The sequence below is a fragment of the Lissotriton vulgaris genome, unplaced genomic scaffold, assembly GCF_964263255.1.
Source record: "Lissotriton vulgaris unplaced genomic scaffold, aLisVul1.2 SCAFFOLD_886, whole genome shotgun sequence".
Classification (NCBI taxonomy): domain Eukaryota; kingdom Metazoa; phylum Chordata; class Amphibia; order Caudata; family Salamandridae; genus Lissotriton; species Lissotriton vulgaris.
This window is the reverse complement of record NW_028250374.1, coordinates 133,883-147,836: the sequence shown is the minus strand read 5'-3', so window position 1 is coordinate 147,836 and position 13,954 is coordinate 133,883. Positions and strand designations below refer to the sequence as shown.

Genomic DNA, 13,954 nt, shown 5'->3' with positions numbered 1-13,954 from the left:
CTTTCCCTTTTTGTTCCATTGATCTTATTTTCACTGTTATCAAATTGCTCTTGTAAATGTATGTAATGGTAACTGATGTACCGCTGTAACACGTTTTTTTAACCTCTTGTAAAGTGCTCTTATACCTCAGGGTCGAGCCAGCGCTATATAAAGCGTATCAAATAAATGAAAACAGTCCACGTAAATACACTCCACACCATGCCACATTATTCTCCTCACCATAATTTCAATCAACCCCACACAGTTTCACACTACACAATTCAACTCCACACATTTCCATTCACACCACATAATTTCAACCCAAACCACATAATTCCACTTCACAACACACTTCCACTCCATGCCACATACATCCAATCCACACCACAGACCTCCACATCATACCACAAAATTCCAACCCAACCCACATAATTTCACTCCACTCTACACTCATCCACTTCACGTCATAACACATGGCTTAAAAGGCATTGTCATTGACAACGCCAATAGCTCTCCCATTGCAGAGGCATACTGATTTGCCAATGCTTGTTCTCTTTTTTTTGTCATTGTAGGTTCTTTCCCTGAGATCATGACCTAGCCTGTTTTCCCCTTGGCTCTGTACTAGATTGTTGATTTATGTGATAATCAGGGTTGAGGGCACAGTTGATTGGGAGAGGGAATCTCAATACCTTGTTGTAGAAGACAAATAGTCTTATAAAATCCAGAAGAAGGATTATATTCCAAAAGAGGTTTATTAGTCGGTTTCCAATCACAAGAGGAGCGTCTCATCAGCCAGGAGACCAAGCAGCAACTGAACATACACAACGGACACCTGGCTTCTGAAGGCACCCTTACATTCAAAAGAATACATGTGTACACTCTGTGCATGCGCTCATACATGCGCGCACGAGATAAGAACAATAAGCACGAGGAGAGAACAACACAAGAATAACATTACACTACATCACCTTCCCCCTTATGCAAAAATACAAAGAAAGTGTAATAAAATAATTTAAAAGGAAATAAATTCGTTATATCTTGCGGGGGGCTTCCTGACACGACCACTGCGAGTACAGGAAGGGGCCACAGGAATGACTGTAGCACTAGGAGCGTGAGAACAATCATTTGAAGAAGGAAGGGGATACGAAACAATATTTGGTTGTAACCAATGCTTCCAATCGCACCCCTCCTGAGTAGACAAATGTTTTCTCTTAGAAATAAGAGCAGCTTGATCCGCAGTCAACTTTGCTAATTGTCTCACATTCCACCAGCCTTTATCCCCCAAGAAAATAGCATTCTTGCTGACTTTAATAACCTGAACAGGACTTGAAAACATAGACAAACCTTTAGCAACTTTATAAGGTTTTTTGATCATAACCCAGTCACCCACAAGCATTTGTACATCCCTCACACACTTAACTGTCAAAGTTCTCCTTCATCACCGCCTGTTTCTGTTTGACCGTGAAATCAATGTCATTCTTCTGCGATAAAGAATATTGATTGCCCTCCACTTTACCTAACCACGCAGGGAACAATGGGGAATGTAGTTTCCTACCCCGCAACAATTGAAATGGGGACAACTGAGTCGTACAATGAGGAGAGACATTATAATTCCAAATTTTCTTTTCCAAAAACTTAAAAACATCCACCCCAGAAGCTAGAGCTGTTTGAATTCCTTCTTTCAAAACCTTATTGCCACGTTCCACTAATCCATTGGAGAAGGAGAATAAAGAGCAACTTTCAGTTGCTTCACGTCATGAGCTTTCAAAAATTTACACATTTTATCCGAGACGAAGTGGGTCCCATTATCCGTCACCAAGACTTGAGGAGCTCCCTCCAATCGAAATAACCTTTCCAAAAAAGCGATAATATTATCAGAATCCGGAGCCTCCACAAACCTGTAATACATCCACTTTGAGAAGTAATCAATTGCTAAAATAAGGTATCTCTTCTCTTCAGGAAGCACTTTATACGGGCCCGAAAAATCCAAAGCAACCTTCTCCCAAGCAACCCCCGGAAATTGAGAAGGTTGCAACGGGGTCTGATGGGTCTTCCAATGTTTATCAGACAATAAACATTCCTCACAATTGTCAACCACTGTTCTCACTTGGGAATCAATACCTGGCCACCAATAATAAGATTTGATTCTCATACAAGTCTTTGTCACCCCGAGATGACCCTCGTGAGCCAACTTGACTATAATGTTTCTTAAACCACTGGGAGGAACAAACTTATCGCCCCTCAACAAGACACCATCTTTGACTGAAAGTTCTTCAGCCACCTGGGCAAAATTCCTTAAATCCCCTGTTAGATTTCTAGCCTCCGGCCAAACATTAGAAGAGAACACTAAAGCTTGAGACAAGATACCATCTTTCTCACTGGCCTCCTTCCAATCTTTTTCAGAAACAACAGAATTCCATTCCTCAACAGCGTCCACCACTGACACACATTCTACATCCTCCTCCACCATATCATCCTCATCGTCTTTATCCATCAGCATCCTGGACAAGCAATCTGCTCTGAAATTCTTTCCCCCGGCAATGTGCTTTAATTCAAAGTTAAACTCCTGAAGTTTAGAGACTAGTCTAGTCAACCTAGGAGAAAGGCTATTGGAACCAGAAACTTTGCTAAAGATAAATGAAAGGGGTTTATGATCAGACAAGATCATAAACTTGCGACCCCAGATATACATTTTAAACTTTTGGGCCGCCCACACACAGGCCAACGCCTCCCTCTCAATCGTGCTATAGTGCTTTTCAAAATCCTTCAAAGATCTAGAGGCAAAAGCCACAGTGTGTTCTTTGCCTTCTACCTGTTGACATAACACAGCTCCTAAGCCTTTCATACTGGCATCTACTGCGATAATACATGGTGAATTGTCCCTAAATGCCTGAAGGGAACGTGCAGAAACAATCAAGTCTTTGACTTTAGCAAAAACTTCATCCAAATCTTTGGTCCAAACAAACCTCTGACCTTTTTTTAAGGAGCAAACGCAGGGGTTCCACCACCTGTGCGTAACCTTCCACGAACCTGGCATAATACTCTGCCAGCCCTAAAAATGAACGCAGAGCATCTTTATCACCTGGAGGTTTAGCCTCCATCAGAGCTCTAACCACAGAAAACTTCGGCCTAATACCAGACTCTGAAATTGAATGACCCAAGTACTCCAATTCGGACACACCAAACTTGCATTTGTCCTCTCTGACAGTCATTCCTTTACTCCCCGGGATGGACAACACTTTCCTCAACAAGATATTATGATCATCCATCGTCTCATCCCATCGTCTCATCCATCGTCTCATCGTGTTCATCCCAGGAGGGGGTTGAGTGACTTCCCTAACTGAAGACATGCTAGAAATATTAAAACAGTAATTACTTAGTAAACTAAAATATATGATGTCAAGTATTACCAAATAAACGAGAATGCAAGACTTATTTCACAATCGTAAAGAGTAAAACCTGAATCATCAAACGTTCTGCTGAAAAGGAAAAGGCTTCGTTAATAGTTCCTGATACAGCTGCTAATACTTGTATGTGAGGCGTGTGAATCGCCGAGGAAAGTCACACGCAGCTAATAATGAAAGACGTGTGGATCGTCGATAATGAGCCACACGCAGTCTTGTACAATGGTTGAAGCTTCAAACTTCACCAAAATGGCCGCCGTACGTAGTGCGTAGCGTCGTGCGTATCCCAGAATTCCAAGCGGAGTCCAGATTCGAGTTCCGCCTTCGCGTGGAGAAGATGCGATGCTGGCGCTCTGGAATCCCGAATAGACCGGTAAGCGCGCAATTCAAAATGCGGGCATCGTCGCTCTTTTTTTTTTAAAGATGAAATGGACGATCCAGTCTCTAGTCTTTAGGTTCCGACCAAAATTATCGGCACATCAAAAGATAGGTCGGTCGAACAACAAATAATTTCTCAGAATTTGAAAGTGTCGAGAATAAACCCAAATAATTCAAATCCGCTCCTCCAAAGTACAAATCTCGACAAAATAATTCACTTCGTGTCTGAAGTGAGCATGGAAAAAAAAAAATCGCTCATCCAAGTCCAAATTTGATACGAAAGATTTTAAATCCCAGAAACTGTAAAATCCACCAAAAGGCAAATAAAAGGAAATTCCTTTGCGTGGGTCGGTGATGGAAACAATCCCGATCGTCGCCAATATGTAGAAGACAAATAGTCTTATAAAATCCAGAAGAAGGATTATATTCCAAAAGAGGTTTATTAGTCGGTTTCCAATCACAAGAGGAGCGCCTCATCAGCCAGGAGACCAAGCAGCAACTGAACATACACAACGGACACCTGGCTTCTGAAGGCACCCTTACATTCAAAAGAATACATGTGTACACTCTGTGCATGCGCTCATACATGCGCGCACGAGATAAGAACAATAAGCACGAGGAGAGAACAACACAAGAATAACATTACACTACACTTGTACAAGGCGTTGAGACTGAAAGTAAGTATTCAGTTGTAGTCAGTTTTTACAGCTGCAAGGTTTGTTTCCAGTCATGACCTATGCTCCCACATATATCTCACAAAAGTACCTCCTTGATAGGAACCAAGCAATGTTTTGTGAAAAGTTTTGCTCCTCGAGGGCCACTTTTTTTAGGGTGTGTGTGGGGGGGGGGGGCCGGGGGGTGTATCCAAGACCATTTTTGGCCGAATTCGACGCTCTTGGGCAGAAAAACATGTGCTGGAAAGCCTTTTCTAAACCGGCCGGATCTTCCAATGCACTGAGGCAGCAATCCTGTGGTGAAGTGGTGAAAGGCCGGCCTGCAGACAAGTTTCCGAAAGCAGAGGCTCCGCCATCAGAAACCTAGCTGTCGGCCATCCTCTAAATTAGATTAGGAAAACGCGAGTTCGTGTCAGTTTACGGATTTTGAGGGCTCCGGTAAAACATTTTGAGGGGCGCTGTTCAGATCAACTTTTGTGTCCGCATGATGCCAAACATTACTGAATATAAGTTCAAATTTTAGGAAAAAGGATCACAGAAAATACAGTTAAAATCAGTCATGTCCAGTGCCCCACAAATCCTTAAGAAAAGATAACGAGAGAGAGAAAGCCGATCCGAAGTAAAGGGCGAGCGAGAGATTGTGATAGAGAAATAGAAAGATCAATTTACATGGGGTCCTTTTGGAAGGTGGGGGCCCTGGCCAATTGCCCAAAGCCTTAAAATATCTGTGCTGCAGGTTTGGTGGAATGGACTCGCTCTGCCAAATTCTGAATGAATGCCAAAGTAACTCTTCCAGTCTCAATATTTTTTCGTATTTTATTTACATACTGCTGTATTTTTTCTTTCTGTCTGTGTTGTATTTGTGTACAGGGCATTTGCCACCTGGTCCTGGTTGGCACTTAAGAAAAATTCAAAATAAATAAATAACCTCTTCTGGGCACCTTTCACAGAAAGAAACCTGACTTCGAAAGTACAATTTTTTCATCTAGTGTAAACATTATTATAGGCGGAATAAAACTTGAACTTCATATTTTGAAAGCTGATTAGCTCACAGCCGGTAGACACACGGTAACCATGGAAAGAAGGTGTCCAACTGGGTTCGTGGAAGCGAGCGCGCGTGCGCCTCCACGTTACTTGTTGTTCTGGGAGCGCGAGAAGTGGCAGCTGGCCTTTTATCGCGGAGCAGAGCACTAGGCTGTCATTACCGATAATAGCTGCTGATTGAAACCCCAGCTGAACAGAACTCCCAACGCTCTCAATCCAGAGTCGACAATTACGCGAGACCTGGGCGAGCTTCTCGAGCAGAGGAGGTGGCGCCCCACAGAGGAGTCCCGCCTCAGTAAAGTGCTCTCCGGTGTGTGCGAAGGTCACCAAGGCGCATGATGCTTTCCGTGCGAGTCAGTCGCCTCGCCTTTCCAGGGTTCTTCGGTGGCGCTTGTTATTGGTTTAATACAAGCGCAGGAACAGGACCTTCTGTTTGGGGGTTTAAAAAACAAAAATCACATCACGTCAGGGATATAACCAGTTTCCGGGCTGTCTCATGGCCAAAGTACATGAAATCTAAATATATGTAACTGGATCACGTGAAATAGAAAAAAAATTGCGGCCAGTTTATTCCACACAGGTTTTAGGTTAATTTACAAGTGCTCCAGCAGTCGGCGATGAGGTGTCGAGAAGTAAAACATGGGAAGGTTTTAGCATAGATGGGATGCTCAAAAGTCCCACCTCGAAATCAGAGCTTCTTGTTCGTTCACTGCATGGGGACGTGCACATATACCCCGACAGCAAAATGCTGTACAAGCTCTCAGGCCCTAGGATTCACTGGGAACTCCCTGATCTACATGCAGGGGGATACTGCTAGCTCAGTGCTGGGGAATCAAACAAACACCACATCACCATCCTTCTTCCATGTGAGGCTGTTGGGACAGAGAAGTCCCCTTCATGGTGACGGACGTATACCCATGCCATGAGTGTCCCAGCTGCAGTGATATCTGGATCTTGGCACTTATTTTAAGTCATTGACGAACACGGATCATATGTGTACACCATGACCTGGGCTTGTCTCACGGATTGCGATCTTGGATACGGGGAAGGATGCACGAATCACGATCCTTGCAGCAGTGAAGGGCTACTGCTCGTACCAAGAGTTAAGTAGCACGAGCGCAGTGGTGACAGCATAACGTGGTTTTGTAATAATGAGCAGTAGTGCGAAGAGGCCTTTATACTTGTACTGCAAGTGAGGCTTACTACCCACCCAGGTCAAGCTCCAATGTGGAGTGCTTAACTCACCCGTGGCCTACATTATGACAGTATGTAGTGCTGTGCAGCAGACGTGTATCTGTTTGTACGTGTTGTGCTGTACCATACATGGATCCGGGTAAATTGGGTTCGAGAGGAGCACTCCGTTTTTTGTGCTTCTTTTATCCAATTCTTGAAAATGGTGCTACGACTGATCAGGATAGTCACTCCTGGAATTAATGATAAGGTTATGTGGGTTGTTTAACCCATCTAGTCGTGCACTGTTCACCTGGCGCTCCGCACCTTAAACACTTAACACTTAACAAATTATGTCTTTGTTTGTCAACTTAAGTATTTATTTTTATTTTCCGTTATTGCATCTTAGTTTTTCCACTATTGTTTGTTGACAACTTTTTCACTTGCTCATTTATACATAAAGAAACATTGTTACATTATTGTTTGTTTTGGCATAACATATTCATGTTCATACACATATTTACAACAGAGCCCAATGCATTTCGGCACCTCTGCGGTGCCTTCATCAGGGGCGAATCTGATTTCTACCTCTGTAGATGTACCTGTGCGCTCCTTTCTGATAGTAATTCTCTGGTGAAATCTCTGTGTATCCTTATCTTCTGTGTTTCTGTTTCCTGTTGTGCCAAATCTCCACTCAGTCTCGAAAAACCGCTGTACTCTTCAACCATGCGGAGCACGCCAAGTTTAAATGGAATACACCCGGACACCGAGTGAAACAACAGTCAAAGGGCAGCGGTTTTTCGAGACTGAGTGGAGATTTGGCACAACAGGAAACAGAAACACAGAAGATAAGGACACACAGAGATTTCACCAGAGAATTACTATCAGAAAGGAGCGCACAGGTACATCTACAGAGGTAGAAATCAGATTCGCCCCTGATGAAGGCACCGCAGAGGTGCCGAAATGCATTGGGCTCTGTTGTAAATATGTGTATGAACATGAATATGTTATGCCAAAACAAACAATAATGTAACAATGTTTCTTTATGTATAAATGAGCAAGTGAAAAAGTTGTCAACAAACAATAGTGGAAAAACTAAGATGCAATAACGGAAAATAAAAATAAATACTTAAGTTGACAAACAAAGACATAATTTGTTAAGAGTGTTAAGTGTTTAAGGTGCGGAGCGCCAGGTGAACAGTGCACGACTAGATGGGTTAAACAACCCACATAACCGTACCATACATGGAGGCATGTGGGTTCCGTATTGGAAACCCAGGGGTTGGAAAGGCATGTGGAGTTTGAAGAGCCACCCCAGACAGATTTATGGATTGCCACATTCTTGAGATTTGGGTGAGACACACACTGGAAGACGCAAGAACCACATGCCCTTCAAAAGGGTTCTCGGATTCTGAAAAAGTCACTGGTTAGTGAGGCCTAGAGGCACATCATCAGGAAGAAAATTGGGCTGATAAGGAAAACACTGCAGGGACAGGGAATTATAAAGAACAGAGTTGGGGCATTTGTAACATTTAGTTAGGCATATATCAGTGAAGCTGACATTCAGGTGTGATCCTCGAGTCACCACCAATGTCTGTGTTGTGAGGGTATCAAGGCTGAAGTTGTTCCTGCAGTGACAGACAACTTCCCGGGTGAAGGACACCACAGAGGAGTGGGCACTTCAAATACAGCAAATACCCCCAACCCGAAATTCAAAGACTGATACACTAAATCCCATCTGTGTATGGAGATGGATTAAAAAAAGAGAAGCTAGAAGCTCAAAAATTGTCAAACATCAGCCAGTCAACTTTGTTTGTGCCTCCGCGTGGGGAAGCTCAGCACAACTGCTGACTGCTGTGCCAAGGACTTTGGACCAAGGTCTGCTAGTGTCCCAGCTAGGTCAGAGGACATTACTCAAAGAATCAAGGCCACTTGCCATAGACCACCAGCACCTGCCTGCTGCCGAGACCACAGAAGGAGGAGGAGAGAGCCTGGAGGGAGTTAGAACCTATAGAATGGAACCAGGAAGCAATGTAGGCGATTCAGTCTTGTCGGGAGCACAACACAGATCGAGCCGTCTTCTCTTATACTGCTGCTTGTGAACCCCGTATGCCAGGTGGGAGCAGTCGTGAATATTAACCCCTGTTCTGTCCTGTGCGCCTTTTTATTTGCTATTCCGGATAGCTCATGCTGAGGCCTCCATAACTTTCTTCCCACAAAAGATATCCATGCCAAACTTGTGTCCTTTATTTCCCGCCATCCTGAGAATTCTAAAGGTTCCCAGGGTATGGGAATTTTCTAGAGGGACCGAGAAAATGTGCAAAATATAGCAACATTTTAGATTTTTGGAGAAAAATAGAAACAAAAGTGCTATGGATAATAGCATTGTTTTTTTTTCCTACTTATGACCCCCAACGAATGGTTTACTGTACTAAAGTCACCATTGTTCAAGCTTTCAGGAACATGCAGAGATGAATCACAATTTTTATTTTTTTAACCAGATAGGCATACACTGTCTGTGCTAAAATTTAGAGAAGACCCTGCTGTTTATCACTTCATATTGCCAGAGACATAAGCACTTTACCAATAACTTGTCTATGGTGGTTACTAAACCAAAAGAGATTTTAGTCATAAAGCAGCGAAGCGAAGCAGCAAACTGTTCCAATCTGGCTCCCCAGCTATAATTTTCTCACCACTGGCAAAGGCCAATAAGTGCTTAATTTGTACATGAATAACACCTACAAGGACCCAAAGTTTTACTTCGAAGCCAACCGCCAGTGCTACCGAATGCTGGGACTGCCGAATACTCAAGTTGCCTGGTCTGGATTGCACCTCATGCCTCCTACATCCACTACCCTAACTTCGTTGTTTCGTTATTATACACTTTATTTTCATCTTTGTTGCTTTCTCAGTTTGTCACTCTTGCATATTGTTCCCTTCTTTCTTTCTTCCTATTCTGCCTCTCTCTTACTTGTTTGGGTTCTATTCTATAATGAAAAAACAGTAGCGGTGCTGACCAGAGGCAACCAACAGTATACATGAAGCAGTTTTATTTGGTCCTGTCCCATGAACCACTCATAAAATAGTTATCTCCTGCCCCCAGCAAGCCTCAAATCTTACATGCAAAGACACAGCTCAATAACATGGGCCTCATTATGATGGCAGTCGGACATCGCTATGGGCAGGAATCATATGACAATGAGTCAGTGGTCACACCTGCCCTATTAGGATATGGCCACTATGCAGCAGGTCAAAAAATTATGTTTTCTAGTGCGGCCCAGGAAAAGGGCTGCAGCACAAAACGCAATAGAGAACATCATTTTGTGCACATCCAGGCACCATGTGCCAGGCACCATGTAGTGCATGCCACATGGAGCATGGATGTGTGGGGGGGCACTACATGTTCCTCCGAAGCCACTAAGCTGTGTCCCAAAGGGGAAGGGAGCCCTGCTTGAACAGGCAGTTGGAAAGGACATTCTAATCCCTACAGCGGTGCCTGTGCGGGCATCCTCCATTGTAGGGATTAGTGTCAGACTGCCGCCTCGATGGGCGCCCTGAGCCTGTTGGTGGTGGTTTTTCCCAGAGACATTATCACTCCGACCGCCAGTATTATAATGCAGCAGTCAGACGAGATGGTCTGGATGTCGGGTGGGCCGCCACCGACAGCCTGTCGGTGGCGGTCCGCCCGGCATCAAAATGAGGGCCTGAGTGTGCTAAATAATGATGCCAGGTGGGTATTCGAGTAAATAAAATATTACATGCAGGGAAACATTGCAAACAGATATCCTTGGTCTTCTGCATACATTAACTTATCAACTCAATGCCTAGATCCTTAGAATGACCCCCAACACTTACCTGATCAATTTTGTCAGGATTAGACAGCAGTGCAGCTCCCATACCGCCCTGGGGAAACAAAGAAGGCACAATTGGCAAATACAGCACCATAACTTATCCTTTCCAATGAGTCTTCCGGTAAACAAGAGCCTAAGAGATTAATATAGTTGAATACATGGTCATGCATGCCACACTATCGTATAATGAGACCACAAATGAATGCTGTTTTTCATCAGTCGTGTGTGATGAATCCTCCAGAATTAATTGAGCTTATAATTCTATAAAGAGATAATACACTAAGCCACTTCAAACGGGCTGCCATAACAGAAGGATAACGCGAGTGAAGAGAGCAATGAATTGAATAGCAGGGGTGGACCATTTTTTTATGCCACTGTGACTGGTTAAGAGACGGATCCTTGGCCTTGCCTTCTGCTAAATGGAGTTAAGGGTATGTACCCCAGACCAAGGCTAGACTGAATTGTGTCTTATTTTGCAAGAAATACATGCATTTGTTGTTAATTTGTGAAACGTGAGCTTTAAGAAAAAGCCCCTTTAGATGAAAACATTACTTTGTCAAACAAGCACTGGTATAGCCAATAGGTCTCACCTTTTAGACCGTATGTGGATGGGTGGGTGGGTGGGTGCGTGAGTGAGTGAGTGAGTGTTTGTGTGTGCGTGTGTGTCCTATCTATGCCTGACTGCACTAAGAGCCCACAATGAATAATTCATTGTTTACAGTCTGTGTCTGGCTGCACTGAACATAACACATGCATAGAAAGGATAGCAAAATGGCGAGGTCTGTCACAGTTCTTCAAAATTGTGACAGCTTTATTCTAACTAGCGACAAAGTCCCTCTAACAAGATACATTTTGGTGAAGTGTGTCTCACCCTTGGAAACCTGTTCTGAACCTCTCTCTGCCCCAGCAAGTTCCCAATTACATCTTCAAATCATAGGGAGGTAAGGAGTTTGGTTGGTGGCGGAAAAGACTGACACTTTAACTGCAGGTAGCTAAGGACATGCCTCAGCCAAAAGCACAAAGAGCTTGAATAGCATCAGCAGAAGCAGCTAACAGAATAAAAGAAGTGCCCTTCCATATGGAGAAAGTGAGGCGCCACTTTAGGTAGAATAACTCGTGTTAACAAAACAGCTGCAGTGAAACAACACAGCGCTTGGGACAAACAAAATATTAGAACACTAGTGAAAACAGAACGAATGAAAATCTCACAGAAATAAAGAACACACACAATAAACCATAGAGCATGGTGAATAAACGCAGGCAGGAGCCAAAAGCACCAGAGGGGAAAATAGATACAACACTATTAGAAATTAAGCAGACAGACGATAGAAATTTGATCAGAGAATAGACAATCTATACAAAGCATCACAAAGAAAGAAGGGGTTAAAAAAAGAGCAAGGGAATGAAACAATCTATTAAAAAAAGTATTAAAACAAAAAAAATGAACAGTTTCATCATCCATGCAATCATATTATCCACAATTTAATAAAAATTCATCACATGTTGAGTAATTGTAATATTTGTTTGTAAAGCCGTGTGTATGAGAACTCTCTGCCCTATTTGTCCCCGATAATTATTTCTTGCCTAGATCCAATTTTTCACACCAGTTGACGTTTTTAAAAACTACTTATGTTCCGTGTAAAGGACAACCCTACTATCATTGCAGTATTTCCGACATTGCATCGCTCCCGAAATGATACGCTGAATACACTTTTTTAATGCTACAAGGTGTGCACATGTCACACGCTCACCTAAATATTCAGCCACCTTGTCATGATGTTTCCATCACAATAAAGCATCCAATCACTGCAAACATCACTGCAAACACTGCCTATCAGCAGCACTGTGTTTACAAATGCTACAACAAATGCGCAGCACCAGATTTAGCAAGACTTGTGCACAGATGGTGTCAGTCAGCTACCGTGCTCGCACTATTAAAGGCATTTTAAGCCACCTCTGTGCATTACCTTATGGTGCAAAGGTGATTCAGCGGTGCTTTGCATGAAATTAGTTCTCCAGGTACACCCTCCAGTACGAATTAAAACGTGAACAGCAATTACACACCTTATGCATAGGAATATCACACCATATTCTTCTTGCCCCTTGGTTGCACCCAGTTTTCTTTCATTGACACAAAGTCAAGGCCGACTTCTTTGGTAGATCAGGATTTGAGTAAAGTCTGTGGGAGTTTGCACTGTTTCCTGTTCTGCAAGGGGCAAACTGATATTCGTGGGCACCTGGGTAATGAACCATGGTTCCCTTGGATATAAATTAAGAAATCCACTATAACTGATAAGGGGTGGAGTATTTTTCACATTACACTTCTGGGTACACATCCATTATGATCCTGTATATAAAGTAGTGTGTTTTATCTTCGTCAAATATACAATGCAAGAAAATGCAAGTGATCTGTATGGCGGTGCAGTGATGACATAAGCAAGTTAGTGAGATAACCGGAGACTGATGGTTGAAATACAGTTCATAATCCTGTATTGTACATTAAATGGCCCATAAACATGTTCATAAGTCCGTCGAAATTTCACCTCTAATTAGTTAAAGGCAGAGTCAAAATGGTAGCATACTCGTAGAAGGTGATCATGAGGTCAGAGAGAGAGGGTTAAGTACATATCCCTACGTCTGCAGATGAAACGCAGCAGCGCTGAATCCAATATCTGGTAGGATTGGCTTGCACCACAGGCAGGAATTAGAGGGGAAGGAACCAGATTGGAATAGATGCTTAGGGACAATTTACTAATTGTAACACTGTTGGGCTTCATTCCACTCTGGAACGATAGTTTCCCAAGGCTATCACTTCAAAAACATGGTGTTCATCTTTTTGCTTTATATACAAGATATGTTATGTTTTTGCTATTTTCTTATATTAACCGCATCGCTGCGGCAGGTTTCAGCTCGTCATCCGCACACGACCACCGTGCCTGATGACGAGCTGAGCTCGTCATCAGCAGCGAAGGGGTTATTGTTCAAAGATCAAAACACAAAACGTGTAGCAAGTTAAAGTTTGGGAAAATGTGCTGAAAAACGTGCTGCTTCTTATCAAACTGTGTTGTTTTTTAAGCACTGTTCTATGCCCCAGTCGCAGGCAAGTTAGAAACAGCAAATGGGAAGGTGAAATGCTGGTCTTGAAGATCTTATATAAATTACAGCCTTTCTCCTAGATTTCCCGCGGTTTTACATCAGTCCTCTTCCAGTCAATAGGTGCATGTATAAAGTGAGAAAAAAATCCTATACAAAGTGCCGTAGAAAACAGTGACTCTCAAAAATGGGGTTCCCACTTACAATACTGGTCAGTTAGCATTAGCAACAGCTCTGCTCCCCAGATCATCCCTTATAAGACTCACCCCATCTTGGCCTGACAAAACATACTCCTTCTTTGATCTTGAATACTGCTTTTCGCCTTTGGCGGTCTGCAACAATACGCTCAAATGTTCAAGGC

General features: G+C 43.1%; 1 protein-coding gene across 1 annotated transcript in view; it reads right to left on the bottom strand.

Moving 5' to 3' along the window:
- Positions 1 to 13,954, bottom strand: part of DUS2 (dihydrouridine synthase 2) — a gene marked incomplete at its 5' end in the record, with an annotated part of 471,998 nt that overhangs the window by 346,102 nt on the left and 111,942 nt on the right. The window contains one exon of the mRNA XM_086950567.1: positions 10,505 to 10,552. Coding sequence (XP_086806693.1) covers positions 10,505 to 10,552 — 48 coding nt within the window. The remainder of the gene's footprint in view (positions 1 to 10,504; positions 10,553 to 13,954) is intronic.